The sequence below is a fragment of the Tachypleus tridentatus genome, chromosome 8, assembly GCF_004210375.1.
Source record: "Tachypleus tridentatus isolate NWPU-2018 chromosome 8, ASM421037v1, whole genome shotgun sequence".
In the NCBI taxonomy this organism is placed as follows: domain Eukaryota; kingdom Metazoa; phylum Arthropoda; class Merostomata; order Xiphosura; family Limulidae; genus Tachypleus; species Tachypleus tridentatus.
The window spans coordinates 95445638-95466773 of record NC_134832.1 but is presented as its reverse complement, the minus strand read 5'-3'; the positions used below and the strand labels follow the sequence as shown (position 1 = coordinate 95466773).

Sequence of the window (21136 nt, the reverse complement as noted above, 5' to 3'; positions counted from 1 at the left end):
ATATTTCCTTTCCCTACAAAAAAAAAATCACCAAAAACCTACAATTGTCAGCTTAATTGAACATACAAGAGTTGTAAATCTTGTATGTATATCTGATGTGAGAGAAACTTAATAATCTTGCACTAAATGACGATAACCTAACCATATTGAAAGTAAAGACTAAAACAGATAAAGGGTAGAATATTTCTGTGTTTAGTAAATTGTAATATTATGGATAATGCAATATTGTGTGTAATCTTATACTTCTGTATATTTGGACCTTAATCATAACAAAATCTAATTTTGTCACCTACAAATGTTAAATAAAATAATTTTATGATTTACAACATCAGTTGTAATTGTATTGTCACTAATGAGCCATAATAAATGTTTTAGGAATTTTGAAAACTTAATGATTCTATTTTATTAACATTTTCCTGTAACATTATTAAAATGTTTAAATATATTACTGTACATAAAATTGAGTGTTACATTCTTAGAAATGAAGAAGTTATGATTAAAAACAGTTCATAAGCTTCATGAAACATACTTCTGCTGTAAGAAAAGTACCTGAAGCTGTTGATAGTGTGATAAAGGGTGAAATAAAGTTTACTCATGAAAAAAAAGATTATGATTGGATGAAAAACATTTTACTTATCCAAATTAAATAATTTATAGTATTCTTATTCCATCATAAGAAAGTTACTTAATGAAAATAAAGTGTATAAAAATAAACTCATGAAGTGAAATCTGGTTGGTATTTGAGAGTGTTAAAGCATAGGAAACACTAAGGATAACTGAGCAGCAGAGTAAACACTTGTAAACTATAAAGTAAATAGGAACATACAAGTAAAACATCAATTTTTATTGTGAAATTAATGGTAAGGCAAGATAAAAAATGACTAAGTTCTCTTGAATACCTCTAGTTCCTCATCAGCTCTTGTTTTTAAATGATGTTTAGCTTTCCTAGTGCATATGGCTTTATGATCACTATATGTGTATTTATTTATAGTTTATGAGCAAATGAATGTCAGTTGTCAAATATTTTTAAATCTGGAAATTATGTGAACAGATAAATCTGTATTTTATATATATATATATATATAAAACTTTTGAATCTATAAAGAAAGGTTTCTGATCAAAATAATCAATAGACATACTTCTAACTAAAAGTGTTCTAATTAGTATAACAAAAATTTTTTTCTGCATTTTGTATACTCTTAAATTACAACTAATGTAAGTGTATGAACTGTGAAGCTCCTTTTGCAAAACAAAATCCCATATAAATACCAGTGTGTGAGTATTTAGTGAACTAAGTAGAACTGGCCATTATCTAGTAAAACCCTGCCACTCGGTGCTTCAGTTATATGTTATGAACTGCAGTTTCCTTATCTAACTTAACAATTTTAATATCATTGTTACTAAATGTATAAAACCTGAATGTCTCATTAGAGAATGCCCTTTAGTTGTAAAAGACCAACCTCATCTGAATAATATACAGACATCATGCAACTAAACCTTGTCTTCTTAACACAATAACAAACAACCATCACATGCATTTCATGTATCATAATTTGTGACAACTATAATAATATGTTATTTTAAGTTAGCATGTTATATTTTCTAAACTTTCTATTTTTAAGTATCATTGAGATTTTATTTCATTTGTACTTGTATTTCTTGATATAACTTGTTTTCAAACTTTCCTGATGATTGAATGAATGTATTTATCAGATGTTAACTCATCTAAATAATATTTTTTTTCCTTTCTCACTCTTTTTATCTTAGTTATAGACCAACTGAAGTTATTTAGTGCTTTTAGTTAACATTAGCCCTTTATTAACTATCTTAACACAGGCTCAGTCAGTTTGATCAACCATGTAACCTTTTTTTACTCATTTAAAGCCTTTATAGATTTAATACTTTCAACTTTTGATATAGTGTGTGTATCTTCACAAAATATGACACTGTTTCAGTTAACCCTGTCAGTTTTTACATACAAGAAAATTACATTTTTTTAGTGAAGTATTTTTAGTAAAATAAAGATTTGTCCATGAATATATTAAGTATTTGTTTTGAATAGTCCATATGCAAGGTAACCTTCATTTTTAGATTAAAAATACTTTTTTCATCACAGTAACCTCAGGTTTCCTTTGTATAATCCCTAAAACCTTCTGAATACATTTCAAACGTTTTTTTTAAATAAAACTTTATATTTTATCTGATATTTTCTTTACCCCATTTCAAAATAGAATTGGTCAATTTGACTGACCTTGTAACCACCAAAAAAATAAAAATTGCAATAAATCTAAATTACCCTTTTTTATTTAATGAGCTACTATGAGATGCTTGCATGCATCCTTTGTGAAACATTTTTATTATTATTATTTATTTTACCAAATCTAATCTATGCTAACCTAAAAAGGTCCTTATTTTTTATTTTAGGTACTTTTATAAAATAAATAAAAAATAAACATGAAAAACAATGTGGTAAGAGGGACTGATTTTCTGTTACATAGCTCTGTAACCAAACAAAATTGAAGGATATACAAATTATGGTTTTATGAGCAAAGACTGTTCTATAGTGAGTAATTTACATTTAATTTCATACTTTTTCAGAGTGATTGATAATATAGTGAAGACAAGGGGAAATTTAGGATATTTTGTTTTTAATGTTGTGTTATAGAATTAGGAACTTAAAACCAATTAACTATGATTTTGTGTTATACTAATTGGTATAACATAAACAAAAAGTAGTTCGGTAAAATTTTGAATGTAAGACACTTAAACTTTCTGTTATGCGTAATAAATGATACTGAGGGTAATAGAGTTAATGAAAAACTCGTCAATGTTATGTATACTTTTAACAGTGAATTGTGAGTTGTGTAAAAAATTATCCAAATAAAATATATGCTCCATACAGAAAGAAATAAGGTATCAGTCATATCTGCATACCGGCAACTATTTAATTTTGTATTGCAAATGTAGATGTATTATCTGTTTGTGTTAAATATACACCAATGTAGGTTTTATTATATTCAAGGTTTACTTTTAAATTCTCATAAGTGCATTTTTTTTAGATAACAATATTACATATACAGTTCTAATTGGTGCAGGGTACAACCACAAATGTGTCATTGGAAGTAACAACAGTGCAACAGTATTTTGTAGTTTGATATAATGCTATGTTGCATTTGCATTGTGTAAGAAAATATGAAACTGTTTTATCACATTGAAACATAGAAATAGATTAACGTTATTTATGCTGATGTCTGTGCAGATACTTGATAAACATAAAACAACTTGAAACTTAAAACAATCTGCGGTTTAGATATATGCACAAAACTTTTATGTTTCTCTAGAGATTCAGGAGTGTTGTACAAGTGAGGTTACTTGGAAAAGAAAAATATGAAAGAAAAAACTAAAGTAAGATGACAGAACCATTAGTGAACAATGCAAAACTTTGTTAACATTTTGTAGCTTTTATTCCTGTTGTTATTTAAAGGTAGAAGAGGTTCGTCGAGTGCATTTGAAATCTGACCACACATTGACCAGTCAACAAATGAATGAAATATGTATGCCTAAACTTATCATTTGTATAAATATACACAAAAAATATCCTGGCTTTCTCACGTGTTGGCTACCTTTTTTCTATGATAATAGTTGTACTACTCTTATAAATATTGTCACTTAGAGAAATACTAATGAAAAGAAGGATTTAATTCTAGTTTCAAGATGAGTGCATCTGTTTAAATTTCTATTTTTAGGCTTTCAAAAGGCGAATTTAGGAAAATTGTCATCCTCCCTACTTTTTTTAGGGAATATCAATGTTTAGAACAAGTATAAATACTAGGTTAAATATGTGTATGTAGTGTAATATATGTATAAATTATATTTCTACAAATGCATTACCTTATCATATTTAACATCAAATTTTATGACAAAGAACCACTTTTAAAAAATAAAGTATAAAGATGACTTGAATAGGTAATGAAAGAAACTTTACTATGAGTAAAAAATCATCATAGCATTGTACATTTGTAACTTGTTCCTTGTTATCAAATTTGACATTGAACATTATGAAGTAATGCATTTATGGAAATGTACCAAAATATAAGTTATCATTTTATGTATGTATTATGTTATGTACACTTTTTATTTAACATGAGTGTACTTTAATATCAGTATTACAATCTACGTGAACAATCTTGCAAGTTTAAGATGGCGAAGGCTGAAATGTTACTTTAATTCTTATATTATTCTTACGTTTGTCTAGTTTCTTGTGTGTCTATTTAAAGATATTTGTAAATACATCTTAAGTTCTTGTATAGTTGTATGTTTCTTTGTAAGTAATTCCTTTTAGTTTTTTACTTTGTTTTAAAATTGGGTTTTAATATTCATAAAGAGTAACTATTTATTGTAAAATATTAACACTCCCTCCTTTTTTTGTGTCTAAAATATATATATATTTCTTGGGGTTTCAGAGTTGTTTTAAAATAGAAGTAGGATAGAAAAATGGATAAATAACAATATGACAATTTAAGGAAATAGTTTAACTATTCATAGAAAAAAAGCAATAAATTAGTTTAAAATCAGTGGTCTTGCTCATCTTTTATACTGAGAAATCTCACATGCTAATGTGCTTTATAGTTTGATCAAAAATAATCTCATGTGTTGATGAAAAAAGTCCCTACAGTTTTTCAAGTATTGGTTGGACATTGCTTCTTCAAGAGTTATATAACTAATATCCATGTTTGTAATAAAAGACAATCCTCACTGAAGACCACATTTATGGTTCTAATAATTACAAATCTCTTAGTCTCCCACACTGTGCTATGTTCACTGTGATATCTGTTAGGGGACAACTTTGGCAGCTGTTTTCATCAGTACAAATAACCAAATATTTTACTTCTTAGTACAGTGGAACCCCTCTAAGTGGCCACCCCTCAGATTCGGTCACCCCTTGAAGCAGTCATTCAATCATAGTCCCTTTTTTTCCTCCATTTACCCCCATGTTTAAATGTTTCTCCAAAGCAGTCACCCCTCTATTCTGTCATGTGACCACTTAATTTGGTCCCAAATGGCCGTTTCACACCTTCTAAAGCGGACATTGTAGTACTTCAGCCGTAATCCAGTCGGCTTTCACACTTCGTTTGGGAAAAACAAGCAGCTCACTGACGCTGCAGAAACACTTCACTGACATGGAGCATTTTTTAGTCCAAACAGCTGTGGCTGCCTGTGTGTATTTTATCGCTCAGAGTGCAATTTGGCTGGCTATTGATCTTCTCAATTATGACACAACAGTTAATTTTTTGTAGGATTCAGCATGTTTAAAAAATTGTATCAGGAGTTGTCACTTTCTAAAAAGGTGGAACTCATCAAGCTGAAAGATGCCAGTTCACACAGCAACCACAAGTTAGCAGAGAAGTTTGGTGTTGGTCGTACGCAGGTCAACAATATCATCAAAGCTGAGTACATGTCAGCTTTTGAGGAGAACTCCAAACCAAACAAGAAATGTTTCAAGTTCAATTGCAAAACAGTCGAAGAAGCTATCAAAATGGCAGCAGGTCTAAAGACATTTTGTTTAAATCAGAGGCTAGATACGTGGCAAACTGTTGCTAATTTAAAAACAGAACTTGAGAATACTTCAGTCAAAATCAAGACCAATGCAAAGCAACCAAATAATAATGACTTTTTTGGCAAAAAGTATTTTGAATGTTGAATGTCTGTTGAATGTATATGTGTTTTTCTTGAATAAATGAAATATTTGAAAACATGTACATGAATATATGTATTTAGTTTTGTTTAGTTATTCACATGTACATGCACTTTCTTATATGAAGTAGAAAAACTGGCCATCCCTCTAATCAGGCCAGTTTGTCTCAGTCATGAGGGTGGCTGCTTTAGAGGGGTTTCACTGTATGTAAAATATTTGGACTGCATTCATAATTAATAAAAGCCATAAAGTGTTTTGGGTACAAAGCTATTTGGAAGAGCTCTCAAAAAATGCATTCATTCACTCCCTGTAGAACATTATTTTTTTATTTCTATTTTTATTTTGTAAATACTAAGTTATTTAAATTCATTTCAGAGACACTGTTAGAATTTCAAGTATTGTGGTCAATTTATGTTTGTGTATCTGCTGAAATACCTACTTCGAAAACATTTTATAATAAAATAACAAAAAGCCTGTTATTTTCTGCACTTATAACAACTTACTGTTTTTTAAACAAAATTTACAGCATGTAGTTGATATCTCTATAGCTGGTAACAATTCTCCTAGTGTTGTTAATATCTTTGTTGTTTTATGAAAATCAATTTTAGATATAATTTTAAAGACATTGATGGCTTCATTAATTTTAATAATTAGAGCCTTAGATCAGCTACTACATCATCCTGTAGTATGGTGATAGGAAAGAAAGATATATTTCTTCTGTAGACAATAATAAGAAAACAATTACAGAGAAAAAAACGTGCTTTCTGCTAGGACTAGAAATGAATTTGCTGCTGCAGCCATTTACTGAGAAAATCCTGAACACACATTGGTGGTGTGTGAAAATGTTTTATTTTATATGATATATTTGTATTTCAATGTGTTTGGTCAAATTAAAACAATTGTTTTTTATTTGTATGAAGTTAAGTTTTACCAAAAAATTAACATACTTTTATATTTATGTTTTGTAGGAGGCTTATTGTTCTGTGTTCAAGATTCTACTGCTAGTGAGGAAGTGGAGCAGAGTATTGGACAGAATGATTCCAGGAGTGAGTCAGTGTCTAGCCTTCTGTCCTCAGGTATATACTTTGTCATCATATGTAGTATTATATTTAATAATCCTAAGTTTGTCTAACTAGAAAAATATAAGTAAGGAATCTTTTTCATTTACCATTAATAAAGATTTAAAATAATTTCCATTTGGTTAATTTTGAATTTCTGTGAATATTTATTTGTGTGTTTTTGTTTTCAGTCAAGTAGATTAATCATCATTACAGAAAAATACAAGTGTTTTTAACATATTTTGTTTCTTAATTAACTTGCATAAAACAAAAGAACCTATTTGAACTGTAAAGTATACTAAAAGGTGTTTCATCCACTAAGGACAGCATATTCACACAAGTAAAACTGAAATGGTACACATGAAATAATCAAAGACAGTGACATGGTTTATCTATGTCCTATTTTCTTTTGCCTCAAATTTATGTCCCTTAACCATTTTCACTCTAAGGACCACATTTCAGAGGTGTTGAGTGCATACCTGCATATCAGATTTTAAAATTCAAGAAAAAAAACAGTAATTCTAACTGTATTTCAACAGTTTTCAAACCAGAAATAGTTCAGAGTTAGTATTTTGTCATTTTGTAACATAAACACACATATACATATTGTGAAATTTGAAAAAAATATGAAAAAGTTCAGACTTACATTTCTGCACAATTATGGGGAATTTTAACTATCAATTTTTAGAATGTTTGTGTCCAACCTAAACTTAGATTTTTATTCACAAGGAAACTGCCATCTCTTGAGAATACAGTTACCCAAGTCTTGTTTCTTACATGATTTTTTTTGTTAGTTTGAGTTTTTATTATTACAGACCTACATTTCTACCCTTTTGTGATTTCACAACATTTTGTCTAAATAACTACTAGCAAAGTTCAGCTTTAAAAATAAACACAGTTAAAAGTTAAATACCTTTTGGTAGATATGAACTACTGATGTCAATGGCAAGTGAATATACAGTTTCTTGGAGAAATGATTAGAACATAGTTCCTGCAGAGAAGAACCGTAGAATTTAATGGGAAGTTTAGAAGACTAGAAGAAACCACAGATTCGAGATTTTTTTTTATAGTTTCTTTAGATATTCTCTTCATCTCTAAAAAATGTTTTCAATTTACACCATTGGTTTGAAAACTACTAAAAATGTTTTCTACAACAAGACGTCAGGTAAACTTATTGTAAGAACTTATGAGTGAAAACAAAGGAGAATATGTAATAATATGTCACTTACACTACATTTGCCATATCCAGTGTTGATGAGGTCTTTTACCCAATAGCAGGGCTAGTCAGATTGACCTGGGAACAATGAACACAGTACAGGTCAAGGTTCTGAATCTGTCATCAGTTTCGTGAGACCAACTATTACAGTGTAAACTAGATTTAAGTGAGTGAATTGTAATTATTGTTCATTTTATTAGTCATTAAAATATAATATTATTATTATTTTACTGATTTTACTATTATTCAGAAGGACTGGTAAACCAACAAGTGTGTCTCCTTGTTCCAGGAGTATGCCAAGCAACCACAGCATCAATGCAAAAAACTGCATTAATAATTTTAATAACTTATGAGTGAAAGCAAAGTAAAATATGTAATAATATGTGAACCACACAACATTTACCATATCCAGTTCATGAGTCCTTATGTACAATACCAGAAAAAGAAATCAAAGGATATCAGTTAATTATTTGTTATCAATTCATAGGTTATTTGATTGCTTCAAAAGAATTGTACATTTTCAAACACTTTATGTAATATCAGGCCTTTTTTAGTTATAAAAATATTTACTTCTTTATTGCTATATTTAATAAATCAAAATTTAGGAAATATACAAATTGTTGCAAAGTATTTATGATGTGTTTAAAGGTTTCTACAAAACTAAAAGGAAATCATCATGATAATTTAACAAAAATAGTAATAGATATTTTCATTTAGTCTAATAATGTACACATAGTGGGAAGGTGAGAGAATTATGTAATTTGTTATGGAAGTAGTTAGGACTAACTGTGTTACCATTTTTATACATAGTTTTTTTAATTAGTTCAGTGAGGTGTAAGAGCTCATAAAATAAATAATTATTTCAAACTATTTTAGGAGTATGAACAAATAATAGTCCAATAAAATTTTGATTGTGAGTCAACAAACACAATATGACATCACCTTTGACCTGTCTAGAGAGGCTTGAAGGACTGTAGTTAGTGTTTTACAAACATTACAGATTTTCTTCTAATATGGACTGTCAATCTACATGAGATAACAAATTAAAAAAATTGTATGTACATTCAGTAATATGGAAAAGTAAAGATTTAGGTCATTAAATATATTAAGTTTTAATAAATAATCCTTAATTGCATAAAAAGAGATTCAAATTTACTTAATTTGTTCTAGGCCAAGGGAGAAATCATTGATATATTTTGAATTTTTCCAAACCAATTGTTATCAAACTTAGAACATATTTAAATACTTAGAACATAAATAGTATTTAGTTTCAGCTTACTCAGTTTGTTCATTTTGATTTAGTTTTTGTATTATTTTTTATATTGTGAAATTTCCAAAATTTCATTGTGAGATACTGTTTTGAAAAAGAAAGTTGAAAATCTTACTGTATATTAAATTTGGTTTGTTGATCAGAAAATTTCATTTTATATATTCAATCAATTTCTTTTAGTTGATACATATTCATTAACATAGTTTTGGTACTTTATCTTACTGCATCTAGCTATAAAATGTTGAAAGCACTGATGAAACCAACAAATGTTTATCAGTGATGTGGAAACTTTCTCTTGAAAATGATTTCAGGTCAGCCTTGGTAATGGTATTTTTGCTAGCAGTATTCTTGATGTATATTTTTAATATAGTGTACTTTTAATAAATTATAAGTTCTTTTACTTTTTTCCATTGTTTGAATATACTAAACATAGCATTAATATTCAAAAAATTAGTATTTGAATTATTATAGTATTTTGCTGTCACATATTGTGTGCTGTAAACCTAATGAGGATTACCTGATGTCTTGTCATATAAGAAACTTTTTGTAACTTTCAAACAAATACAATTTAACATGAACATACCTTCAAGAAAGAAAAGAATGCCAAAAGAAACTATAAAACAATTCTAAGATTTGGGTTTTATTCTTCAGTCTTCTAAACTTTCCTTTAGATTCTGTTGTTCATTTACACAGAATTTATGTCTATTAACTTTCTTGTTTAACCATAAGGTATATCTTATATCACATTATTGTAAGTAGTTTATAATATCCTTCATCCAATGGCATTTTAAACTTTGACTGTAACTGTTTTCAAAACTTAAGCTATATTAGTAATTCTGACTGTAATTGGATGAATAGTGGAATTTCCAAATAATTTAATCCTTGTGCTGATTAATTGATTACATTTAACTGATTGATTAATTTCACAAGTAAGAGCTTACAAAGTGTTTCATACATTTTAGTGTTTTTTTTTGTTAAAGACATTTTTGAACAACATTCTATACAAGTATTTCTGGTGGCAGTTACCACTTGCACATTTTGTTAAAAAAATAATTTTGACAAAATCTTTATCTTCAAATGTTTTTTGAAGATAACCTTTATGAAAATTTTATGTTTTGATAATTATTAATGTTGAAACAACTACGTGGTTGTTATTCTTTGCTTTTAAAATATGTACTGATCCTCTTACTTATTTAGTGTAAACCAAATAATTACAACATATTATTGTCATTAATAATGGTAATAATGATTTTATTTGAAACATATCATGATTGCATTTAAACATAATAAAGTAGCCAACTACTCAATTTATTTATGTACATTGTTTGAATATGATTAACAAAATTAATATTCGATAAATTAAGATTTCAGTGGCTAGGATATTTTGCAGTTGTCATTGTACTTATTAAAGTTAACTAAGCATATATGGTATCTTCACATTAAACTATGTTTCTTTGTCTTCAAATACTTAAAAAAAAAACTTCTGAAAAAGTGCATTAAAAAACTCAAAACTTTTATTCAGAACTTCCCATTGAATTCCTATGGTTAATGTTACAAGTGCTCCAAGTAGAAACTTTTTCGCTAAACCATAATGTACTGAGAAAAATTAATTAATAAAACTGTGACTAGTGCAATTTCTAGTAGCTGAGGTTAACATAAATTATATAAATTAAGGTTTAGCATCACATTTATGATTTTTTTTTCATGAACACATTGAAGACAACAGAATATACAACCACATTTTGGTGTTTTGAGCACATGAATTTTACATGGGCTTTCACTATATGAAGGAACAATGAAATTAACAGCATGTAATTATTATAGGTAGAGAATAATAAGATTATCATGGATACAAATTGGGTTCTTATTTTGTACACACCAATATTTTAGAGTGAAGTGAGCCAACAATTTATTATTTTGAATCAACAAAATGCTATTTCCATATGTCTTCATGTTTTCTTTATTGTTGCAGATTATGTCCCCAAAAAATTTTTGTTTATGATAGAACTTGTTTATTTATTTTTTGTTTCCAAATTTTTTTAGTACTAAACATTATTGAACTGCAGTATACCTTTACAAATAAGGAGAACTATCATGTGCATTTTATCCAATGAAGAATTAAGTTACTTTCAGTTTTTAGTTTCATATTTGATCTTGTAGGAAGTATTTTTTTTCCCTTTCTTATAGTGTATTTACTTCCCCCAAGATATTTAGGTTATCAGCATATGTCCTCCTTTCTTATACACAATTGCCCCAAAATACTTTAAAATACACTATGGAAAAAAAAAATTCCAGTTGATTTATATGCAACGTGGCAAGTCCACTTCATAGTAATGTTTGACAGATCTTTATACAATTGTTTTTTGTGAATAGATGTTATATATGTCAATTATGTATTTTTGATACAAACTACCAAAGTGTGAATTAGTAAAATAGCAATTTTCAGATTCATTTGACTAATAATAAAAAGATTGTAAAGGGATAATTTTTCTGTTTTACAGTAGTATATAGGTGTTGAACTTCTAAACATACTTGAATAAATTGAAATTAATAATGAGAAATTACAATACATTTATTTTGATTACTTAAATAATGTGGATTGTCTGAAGTATATAATTCTCAAGGCATCATTGTGTCTTAAGAAATGTAAAATTGTGCTTTTGGATTGGCAGAAAAATTCTAAAACAAACATATAAATATGTTGTTTACTAGTAGCTCATTGGAGCTGTGCAAAAATATAGATTTGAACATTTTTCTTTGTGAATTACATTAAATAACTGTTACAAAATATTGCTAAAATTGAGTTAGTATTATTATTTTTGCAGTTTCAGTGCCACAATTATAAGACAGACGTGCATATATTAGTAAAAGTTAAAGAATTGTCATGCACATTTAAATGAAATAATGTATATACTCCATGTTAAAGATATTTTTTTACTTTTTGTATGTTTTATTTTCTGCATGATTTATGTTATCTCTGAAAAGGTTCATCATGAGTTGCAAGAATATTCTACGTTAAAGTATCTTCTACTTTATTTAGTTTGATTCTAAGTGATGTTATGTGCAATGGTTTGTACAATTGATTCATTCTGTAGGTATCTTTACACACATAAAATCTTATTTGATATTTCAAATACTGCATGTTTATATGATAGTAGCATTGGACAAAGGAATTAGTGTAATGCTCTAGCCAACTTGTTCAGTAAATTTATCACGATAAACCACTCTACAATGTCTCAGAAGTATTACTTTTTTTAAAATTATTTTCATTTTCTTGGACTGTGAGACAACTTACACCATTTTGTTAACTGACAACTTTGTCCAGAAACAACAGATGCAGGGGAAGGGAATTCTTCCCTTAGTTTTCAATGTTCAGAATTCTCAAGTTTTGAGCAGGGACTGGATTCCAGTTTCAACTTACATGGACCCACCAGCGTTTCATCTAATCCTGGTAATAATGTGTGCATCTGCCTTCACTGTCTCATCTAACAACTAACAAGCACTCTGTGCTCTTATAAAAATTTATTTTCCTGATGTCTTCTTTAATCTGAATGCACAAAACTAAGCTTGCCAGGTCATGTGGAAGTTTGGTTTGAATAATTATTTTTATAATAAAAAATATATGTTAAGTGTAAGGCCAAAACTTTAATTACTAGCATTCATACATACATTGACTGGTAAACTTGTTTGTTGATTAGATCATGTTTCTGGTGTTATAGCTACCATTTGTTGTCATAGTTAGTAGCCAATATGATCACTTAAGTCTAATTATTTATTAGTAAAATTTCTTTTTTTTTTTATTTTTTAACTATATACTAATTACTAAATTGTTTTCATTCTATATTTCAACTGCTAATCCATTTCTGACTACAGGGAAAACTCTTAGGACTTTATTTCTGTGTTGTTAGTGGCTAAGTATTAGTCATTGGTTACCTTGATAGAAAGTGTTTTCAAGAAAGGTGTGCCCCCCGCTAGTATGGTGGTATGTCTGTGGATTTACAATACTAAAATCAGGGGTTTGATTCCCCTCTGTGGGCTGAACAGATAGCCCAATGTGGCTTTGCTATAAGAAAAAACACACACAAGAGAGGTGTACAGGTTTTGCTAATTTATTTATTAGGTCAACTGCATGTGTTATCAGTTAGGTGGATGTACAGAGTTTCTTTTATTTTTCCTTTTCTCACGTATTGTTCATATTTTATTATTTTACTATTATTTCAATTTATTCCATGGTTTCCTCCTTTGACATGATTGGCTATTGCAGATAGATTGATTTTACTGAGCTTTTATGTATATTATACTCTTGAATTCTACCTTTTGTTGATCTTTTTTGTGTTTCTCCAGTAAATTGGGTTTTATAGTTAGTGTTTTCTCTGTGTGAGTCTTCAGGTGGTTTGATATGCACTGAAACTGGGTTGGATAGTGACTTCTGAATACTGTTCTGGTTTATGCTGTTTAAATTTCCATCAAAACATAAAACCTTGTAAAGACCCATTTTTATTTTTTAATTAATATTATTTTTGCACAAAAATTACTTATTTTCTCAGGATATCTCAAAGGAAAGCTTGTACAGAATATGAAATTAACATGTTAGTAAATTAATTTGTATTCAGCTTTACCACTATTATAAATAGAGAGGAAAAACACAATTTACATCATTGACTGTCAGTGTATATTCCACTACATTGGCAAAACAAAATAATTAGGGTTATAAAGGTCATAAAATCTAAGTAATAACAATCATGCTAGAAAGAATGTATATGACAAATTAGAATAATATTAAAATAATAAGATATGAACCTCCCACAACAAAAACAAAGAGAAAAGAAATTTTCAGTTGTACATACACTTAACTGATAATACCCTCCAGTCAACATAAAAGTCAGTGAAACATGGACACACTTTTTGAAAACATTCAGATAGTTTGTTGATTCAAGTTATAATGTATGACATACCAGATTTTCTATCAAGAAGATCTAGGATCAAATCTCAGCCACTATCAACAAAAGGAATATTCTTTCCCTGAACATGGAAACAGATTAGGAGCTGAAATGTTGGCTAAAATCTAATCAGTAATTATTACCTACTAATAAAAAAGCTTAATGATAATTAGTTACTAATTAATAATTAGACTTGGTGATCATATAGCCTAAATAACCATAACAATAATTCATGTTTAGTCACCACATCACCTTACCTTAAGCACTTGATTATTATCACATTTACTTTGTTATTTCTATACAACAAGTTGATGGTTTTGCTGGTGAAAACTATACTGCATGAAACAACATTGTTGTAACTCATCTTGATAAACTTGAAATCTTGCTTGGTATTTTGAACAACAATATTTCAGTGTTACAAAGGGAAAAATATCAGTTTACTTTTAATTACTAAACATATATCCTGATAAGCTGAATTCTATAAGTTCAGTAATTAATAATGCTTTGTATGTTTAACCCATGTAAATTCTTTAGAAAATATATACCATTATTAAATTTTTAGAATGCTGTATTAGCATTAGTAAAACCACTGTAGTCAGTGATGTTTATAATAGAATATACATAGCTGCAGTAATATAATGTCACTACTAGTTTTTGCTATTAACTAGGTTGGTAAGCTTTGTCTGACTGGCACACAAATATTCAGAAATAAATACTGTACAAAAGATGAAAATACTTTTTTGTTAAAAGACTCAAATTTTATTTCCCATACATGAAATGAAAATTATACTGTTGATTCTGTTTTTTTTTAAATTGAAGTACTAAGTCAATAGGAATATTCCACATAATTTGTTCCAGCTTTTCTTTGATAAGTAAATGTAGTTACGTATGTGATAATGGAAAATTTTATATTTTATTATTCAAAAAATAATGAAGATTAGTTTCAAACTTTATTGGAGCTGTTCTTTATGTAGTTAATCCACTATACTAATTTGATAATAGTAACTTTACAGGATGCTATGAAACTGTTAAAATCAGGTAAAAAAGGTCCAGTGGTTATAGAAAACTTTTAAAATTAATTGAAAAACCTATAAAAGTCAAGAAAATTGTGACTTCCATTTTTTATCTCGTAAACCTTCATATATATACACAGTCCATGCTTTTTAATTTTATCAGTTATTGTTAAACTTTCTGATTATCTTGGTCAGTTACTCTTACTTGGTGATATTAGTTTAATTTATTATATCTACTGATGCGTTAGATCAAATATTTTATTAATAACTAAAACTGAAATATTTTTAATGTCTACCATCAATTTGAAATGCTCTTGTTCATAGATTGTTTTTAGCACTACCCTAATGTGAAGTATTTCTAATATTGTTAACATATATACCAGATTACAAGGGCTGAATATCATTGATTAGGTAGAGATATCGAGTGTGTGTGTACCGGTCAGTAAGATCTGATGTTTTGTCTGCAAAGTTTGGTAAAAATGTTTATGGAAAGAGTGTCATCACCCAGCTGTATATTGGTTTGTAAATTTTTGGGATCATCTTACTTTATTTCCTTATCAAAGATACAGTGTGTTATAAATTTATTTCATGTTTTGAAAATCAAAGCCAAATATGTGAATTTGTACATTTTTGCAGTTTTTTTTAAAAAAAGCCTGGAAAGTTTGTCAGGTTGCAGTAACTTGTATGTTTGGATAAACATTCAGCAAATGTAAGCTGTCTAACTCTTATGATAGTAACAAGAAAAAGGTGTAAAATAATTTCTTTATGTAAGATTGTCAAAATCTACTTTGTCTGTTTTTAGTAGTAAATCAAAATAATTAAATTTGTAACTGTAGGTTTGTCTATTGAAGTATTTGCTGTATTTCCTTCTTTTTTAATATCTTTCTAACAAGTATAAGGGCATAAACCTTGGTCTAATACACACAGACAGTAATAAAAAAATTCAATCTCATATGTAACAGTTAATGAAAACCTATATCGGTCATTCTCAAATCGGAACAAAATTACATGAACAAATCAACAAAATAAAAACCTATTATAATAAAAATATTTATTGTGCAAAAAATAATAGCATTATTGAGAATTACAAACATGTCAGAGGACATCACTTTTTAATGTTTAAATCATCTGTTGGAGAGACTTTCATTGACTGGGGTCCAAAATATTTGTCAACTCAGTTACTGGGTTTAATAATCTGTTTACTTCTTTATTTTTTATAAAAATGGATTGTTTTCTTTTCTTTATAAAAGAGACTTTCAGGAACATATTTTTACACATGAATTTATACATAAGGAAATCTCTACTAACATGGTAACAAAATAAATATGTATGCCCTTCATACAAAAGGGGATTTACTTGATAGTAATTTTGATTTTTAAAATAATTCTGTTACTGGTATAAAATAATTTTAGATTTAAACATTTACTGCATATTTAACTTGTTATTATCTCAATAACACAGTACTGTTTGCATAAATCAGCTAGTAACAAAATAATAAGTAGATGTCAAATAAGTAGATGTAACAGTGCTGACAACATTAGTAACATAATTGACAAGAATTTAATGTAGTTGACAGTTTGGTAAAAAATTAGCATTTGTCGACATAAATAGGAAATAATTTCCTCCAAATTGACCAGGTATACAAAATTGATGCAACATATAATTGGATTTTGAAAGATCATGAAAAAATCTAAACAATCAAAAATAAAATAGTACAGTGTACTCTATGCTACATAGTTGACAATATTGTTTGTGTAGTCATATCATTGTAGTATCTATTTATCTCTACTTTATCAAATACCTTTCATGTAATCAAATTAATAGAAGTTTCTTTTGTTTAATTTGGAATATGTCAAGTGTGAAAAAGTATGAAATATCATATCTTTATTGTGTAGAGAAAAGTGACACAGTTGACAAAACATCTCATTAGTTTAAAATTAAACATTTGAATTAAATACCCTCTTGGCCTTTATCACATTAAGGTGTAACCATGATTATCCATATCAAATTGTAAAATGTCTTTCAAAAGTGTTAATGGTGTTTTGACATATGCTTCATTATATCTTCCCATATTTTGGGATCAACTTCACAATGTCAACTTCCCACACACTGTGGCTTGGGAATTATGACAAGAGCATTTTTGTATGCATACTAGCACACATCCTCTGTAGGCCTGGGCCAGTAAAATCTGTAGCATCCAATTTTGTGCATACATTTAACAGATGCATCTTGTTCATCAAAATCCAGGACTATTCCTGGATAGGGCACATCATCATGTGACAAAACAACATGTTTGCCCAACAGTGTTTCTTCATCCACTTCCTTTTCCAGTATTCCATATTGAATTAAAGATTCTGCATGTCCCTTCTCTGCTGTCTCTATTCCTTGATGTGTCTTCTTTGTTATTGCTGGTCCCTGCTGTGTCTTGTCTGCTGCTTCTGGTCTATGCCCTGTTTTGTCTGCTGTCACTTCTCTGTTTCCTGTCTTTTCTTATTCTAATATAACGCACAACAATCACCATTCTTGCTTCTTATTGAAACATTTTTATTTTTATGTCATAATACAATTAACTGAAAGGTAATACAATAAATTTTGTCAACAATGTTACTAAATCTGTAAACACTGTGATTATGTATGGTAGCATAGCTGATCATTAACAGCATTGACATATTTACTCTTAACATGACTACACATACACACACCATTCTTGTTGCCACTCAACCACATGTGCAACTTTCTCAAGATCTTTAGCAAAATACGTCATTAAAAGTTATATTTACAAGCTATATTCTTTTAACACATCATGGTGGTAACAATGTTGACTTGAATTTGTGAAATATACCAACCTCAAAATGAATTCTTGCATGATTCTTTGAATGAAGGCTTGGCTATCAATTGAGGGTCCCACCAAAATGTCTAGCATTGACACTGACAATGCCAACTGCCAAATGTGGACCACTTGTTGCTGTAATTTATGTTCAGACATATTTCCTTGCAGTAACATAGTTGACACAAAAATTATGTATATAACTTATAATAGTTGTATTAAAAATAAGTTGAGTTTTTAAATATTTTTTTGCTGCATTTTAATAAAAACAATATATATAAACAAAAAATTAAAACATCGGTTCCTTTTGTCAAATTTTTATTAGTCGTCAATGCTAACTGTTAAAGGAAATATAAGGGACATTTTCAAATGTCAAATTATTGATATATAAAATTATTCCTTCATACTAAACAAACTTTAGTAATGAAAACATTTGAATTTTTTACAACTGTATTTAATAATATCATATTTTACAGATAAAATATACGTTAGAAATAGAATTTTTGTAACGATTTTTTGTTTATGAGCTTTAGGATATAAGTGATACCCCAATATGAGAATGACTGATATATGACTGAAGTGTTTGCATGAATGTGTTTATGCTAGTTTCTATACTTTCAAGTCTTCTGATAGTTTGTTCTAATATAATGTGGCTTTTCACCAATGTTTGGACACCTTATTCATTTTTTGAATTTATTTAGGTTCCCTTTCTTTTTATAGGGGGTCAAAGATCAAATGCTGCAAAATGCACATTTTTACCAATAGTTCCTTGATATTTCCATTATTGATAGAGGTTAAAAAAAGGGGGGTTAGTCTGTAAATTCTTTATATTTTGACCAATTCAAATGAGACTTTGCAGAATTATATCATATGAAAATTTGCAGAGATTGGTGCCTGTCTTGAGATTTTAAAGTGGTCAAAGGTAAAAATATTTTATAAAGTTAGGGCCCTATGACTTATTTTTTTTGTAATTTGGTAATTTGACAAGTTTAAATGATACTTTTCACAGCATCGGAATGCAGACTTACTATGAACTAAAATTGGTATGTTTGGGAGTTATTTCTCTCAGATTTTACTAAGGTCATAAGAAAACAAAATTTACAGTATATAGGGTGCTTTGAGCCTAAAACCTGTATACATATGTAAATATTTTTGTTATTATTATTATTAGTACTATTATTCACCTACAATATAAAATTGTATCTTTATTGTTGGTGAATTAGGACTTATTGTCCAGAAAATATATTTGTGGAATTTTCATCATTGTGAATAAATGTATTAACAGAGAACCTCACTACTTACTGTCCTGTGTATTATATGTTGATAGGTTAATATGCTTATGTTATAGTTTATACACAAAAGTCCCAAGTTTATACATTAAGAGTTTATCCCTGTGAAGCATATTCACTGCAGTTTATACATATTTCTGCCATAGTGCCTCTCAAAATCCACTGTGTTCTCAGGACATTATCAAATAAGATGGTTGTGGGAGACATTGCATTTTTTTGTGGATGTTGGTTTTGCTAATGTTTTATTTAGTTATCCTTCTCTTGGACAAAGGTCGGTCACCAGCCTATTTCGACAGAAAGAGAAATCTGTAACAACATTTTATCTGAGAAAGATACTGTTTATAGTCCAGTTAGAGGTAGTATACTTGCATGTATTCTAGGCGATAAGTGATAGTAATACATCCAGATATAATATGCAACAGGGTGTTTTGAGCCTAAAACCTGTATACATATGTAAATATTTTTATTATTATTATTATTTTGAGACAGGGCTGTTACTATACTTCACATGTTTGAAATTGTTTTGGTTTTGTTCTGGAAAAAAAAAAAAGCTATAGAAGAATATTTTTATTTTGTTCAGAGGATATTATAGTATTAGCTGTTTGTAATCTTTTTTATAATATTAATTGTTCCCTACATATATAAGACTTATATCCTCTGTATTTGTATTGTAGTTTGGCATATGACCTGGCAGCACACACTGCTGTTTACTATGATGGAGGTTTCAGTTTATGGAGATTTTTATCTTAAATATATCATTTCTTCTGCTGCTTATCATAACATGTTTTTCTTGAACTATATGTAAACCTTAGTTGTGTAACATGTAGAGTGAGTTTCTGTCTTTCTGCAGGTGGAGGTTCTCTTGCTACTGTTTCTTCATAAAATAACATCTTTAAACTTATGTGCATTATTTATGTATATATATGTATAGTTTAGAAACTGTTAAAGATATAAATTATCTTCTTAAAAGTATTATTCAGTTGATAAAGCTCTCTTGTAATTATTCTTGAAATTACAATATTTAACGTAAATTCAGACCAATTTCATCAACTATGTAAAAATTAACCTTAGAAGTTATATGGAAGTATATTTTTGTCAAAAATTATATTTAAATATTCATTATTAGTTTCTAACTACAAATTTATGATTTATTCTGCTGTTATGAAATCATGTTTGTGAACATAATCTATAGATTCGGCTCATGGAGTTTTTCTGAGAGCCACCCTGTTGATTTGTCATCGCTTAATGTCAGCTTGGCAAGCTGACTTAAATGTGTCTCTTGCTGCACTGGAAGTTTTGTCAGGACTAGCCAGGATTCACCTTCCTTCTCGAGGTAAGATACCCTTTTAAGCTAATCTTTATTAGGCAAAACCCATTTCCACTACCAAATGAATTGTCTTGCTATCTTATTCCTTGTTATTAGCATCAGCCAGAATCTGTTTTCCATATGCAGGTAAGTTGCTCTTTTACCTTGATGGAATATACTTTCCATTTTTGCATTGAATGTTCTTGTAGCTTTATTTATTTTTATTATCAATTCTTGGCAGAATCCACATATATTTTGCTAACTTGGTCATTGTTGCATGTAACAGTATCAGCCAAATTCTAGTTTCTTCCTTCAGTAAACAGTACTTCTACCATACCTCTTGTTACCAGTATGTTAAAGTCTAAATCAGTTTATACTTTAATTCTCACTCTTAGTACTAGATCCTCTTCTGATCTTCATTTAACTTTTTTTTTCTACTTTAGTCCAACTGTCCCCCAGAAATCCACATTCTGTAAATAAGTAAACATTACCATTTGCCTTATTTACTGTTATAATTTCAGC

At 28.7% G+C, this 21136-nt stretch overlaps 1 protein-coding gene across 8 annotated transcripts in view; it reads left to right on the top strand.

Annotated features, from left to right (window-relative positions):
- Window positions 1-21136, top strand: part of LOC143222987 (ral GTPase-activating protein subunit beta) — a 152004-nt gene that overhangs the window by 71676 nt on the left and 59192 nt on the right. For 5 of the 8 annotated variants that reach the window (XM_076450305.1, XM_076450309.1, XM_076450306.1 and 2 more), the window contains 3 exons: window positions 6664-6771; window positions 12565-12690; window positions 20501-20641. In XM_076450305.1, coding sequence (XP_076306420.1) covers window positions 6664-6771; window positions 12565-12690; window positions 20501-20641 — 375 coding nt within the window. The remainder of the gene's footprint in view (window positions 1-6663; window positions 6772-12564; window positions 12691-20500; window positions 20642-21136) is intronic. The other 3 variants (XM_076450310.1, XM_076450312.1, XM_076450311.1) reach the window with 1 other exon arrangement.